Source organism: Watersipora subatra, chromosome 4, assembly GCF_963576615.1.
Source record: "Watersipora subatra chromosome 4, tzWatSuba1.1, whole genome shotgun sequence".
NCBI lineage: Eukaryota > Metazoa > Bryozoa > Gymnolaemata > Cheilostomatida > Watersiporidae > Watersipora > Watersipora subatra.
The window spans coordinates 51,857,075-51,859,794 of NC_088711.1; the positions used below are offsets into that span (position 1 = coordinate 51,857,075).

At 37.5% G+C, this 2,720-nt stretch overlaps 1 protein-coding gene across 1 annotated transcript; it reads left to right on the forward strand.

Moving 5' to 3' along the window:
• Positions 1 to 1,082: 1,082 nt before the first annotated feature.
• On the forward strand, positions 1,083 to 2,398 carry LOC137394839 (tetratricopeptide repeat protein 28-like; the record flags this gene model as incomplete). The annotated part of the gene is made up of 2 exons (XM_068081610.1): positions 1,083 to 1,541; positions 1,674 to 2,398. Coding segments are annotated over exons 1-2 (1,056 nt in total), but the record flags the coding sequence as incomplete, so codon positions are not given.
• Positions 2,399 to 2,720: the final 322 nt, after the last annotated feature.

The window sequence follows — 2,720 nt, forward strand, 5'->3', positions numbered from 1 at the left end:
CATGTGTTAGAGTGTTAGTCTAATAATCTGAATGTTGTGGGTTCAAAACCAGCTTATAGCACTCTTTTATCTCAACCTGTGACCATTACTTTGACAGACAAATGGAAACACAAAATCACGACTTTTTTATAAAAAGATATCGCAGAAGAGTGTGGCACACAGCAAGCTTTTTCGCTATCATCGTAATATATAGATAATAATATAGTATAGGTAAAGTGCCTAAGTTGAGTTATTTTTTTTTGGGTTTTATTTTGGCACTCCAATCATAGGAATTATAAATGCTTATATTGGTGACAAGTTATGTTATAATGCATTCCCCTAGAATTAAGAACATGTTAAAGTATACAATATTTATTGTTGAGTTTCCTATGAAGATATCTGATATCTGTCTCAGGCTGAGAAAGACATAGAGTCATCAGATAGCAGAGACTTGTTCAAGGAGACTGATGACAACAACAAAGATACATCAGAGGCATACAGAAGCATTGGTTCAGTGTACTTTGATCTGAGTGAATATGACAAGGCATTTGAATACCTTACAAAAGCATTGAAGATGGACCAAACCATGTATGGTGAAAATATTCATTATTACCTCGCTGTAGACTACAACAACATAGGTTCAGTATACCACTCACTAGGTGACTATGGACAGGCCCTAGAATATCACATCAAGTCATTGGAAATGCTTAAAGCTATATATGGTGCTGATGCTAATCATACTGCTATTGCTACTAGCTACAACAACATAGGTTCAGTATACAACTCACTAGGGGACTATGGACAAGCACTAGAATATTACACCGAGTCATTGGATATGCATAAAGCTGTATATGGTGCTGAGGCTAATCATACTGATATTGCTACTAGATACAACAACATAGGTTTAGTATACAAATCACTAGGTGACTATGGACAGGCACTAGAATATCACACCAAGTCATTAGATATGCATAAAGCTGTATATGGTGCTGAGGCTAATCATACTGCTATTGCTACTTGCTACAACAACATAGGTTCAGTATACAACTCACTAGGGGACTATGGACAAGCACTAGAATATTACACCGAGTCATTGGATATGTGTAAAGCTGTATATGGTGCTGAGACTAACCATACTAGTATTGCTACTAGCTACAACAACATAGGTTCAGTATACAAATCACTAGGTGACTATGGACAAGCACTAGAATATCACACCAAGTCATTGGATATGTGTAAAGCTCTATATGGTGCTGAGACTAAACATACTAGTATTGCTACTAGCTACAACAACATAGGTTCAGTATACAAATCACTAGGTGACTATGGACAGGCACTAGAATATCACACCAAGTCATTAGATATGCATAAAGCTATATATGGTGCTGAGGCTAACCATACTGATATTGCTACTAGCTACAGCAACATAGGTTCAGTATACAAATCACTAGGTGACTATGGACAAGCACTAGAATATCACACCAAGTCATTGGATATGTGTAAAGCTCTATATGGTGCTGAGACTAACCATACTAGTATTGCTACTAGCTACAGCAACATAGGTTCAGTATATAAATCACTAGGTGACTATGGGCAAGCACTAGAATATCACACCAAATCATTGGATATGGATAAAGCTGTATGTGGCGTTGAGACTAATCATACGGCTATTGCTACTAGCTACCACAACATAGGTTCAGTATACAAATCACTAGGTGACTATGGACAGGCACTAGAATATCACACCGAGTCATTAGATATGCATAAAGCTGTATATGGTGCTGAGGCTAATCATACTGATATTGCTACTAGCTACAGCAACATAGGTTTAGTATACAACTCACTAGGTGACTATGGACAAGCACTAGAATATTACACCAAGTCATTAGATATGCATAAAGCTGTATATGGTGCTGAGGCGAATCATACTGGTATTGCTACTAGCTACAGCGCCATAGGTTCAGTATACAACTCATTAGGTGACTATGAACAGGCACTAGAATATCACACCAAGTCATTAGATATGCATAAAGCTGTATATGGTGCTGAGACTAACCATACTAGTATTGCTACTAGCTACAGCAACATAAGTTCAGTATACGACTCACTAGGTGACTATGGACAGGCACTAGAATATCACACCAAGTCATTGGAAATGCTTAAAGCTATATATGGTGCTGAGGCTAATCATATTAGTATTGCTACTAGCTACGGCAACATTGGATCAATATACTACTCACTAGGTGACTATGGACAAGCCCTAGAATATTACACCAAATCATTGGATATGGATAAAGCTATATATGGTGCTGAGGCTAATCATACTGATATTGCTACTAGCTACAACAACATAGGTTTAGTATACTACTCACTAGGTGACTATGGACAAGCCCTAGAATATTACACCAAGTCATTGGATATGCATAAAGCTATATATGGTGCTGAGGCTAACCATACTAGTATTGCTACTAGCTACAACAACATAGGTTTAGTATACTACTCACTAGGTTACTATGGACAAGCCCTAGAATATTACACCAAATCATTGGATATGGATAAAGCTATATATGGTGCTTAGGCTAACCATGCTGATATTGCTACTAGCTACGGCAACATAGGTTTGGTATACGACTCACTAGGTGACTATGGACAAGCACTAGAATATCACACCAAGTCATTGGATATGTGTAAAGCTGTATATAGTGCTGAGGCTAATCATACTAGTATTGCTACTAGCTACA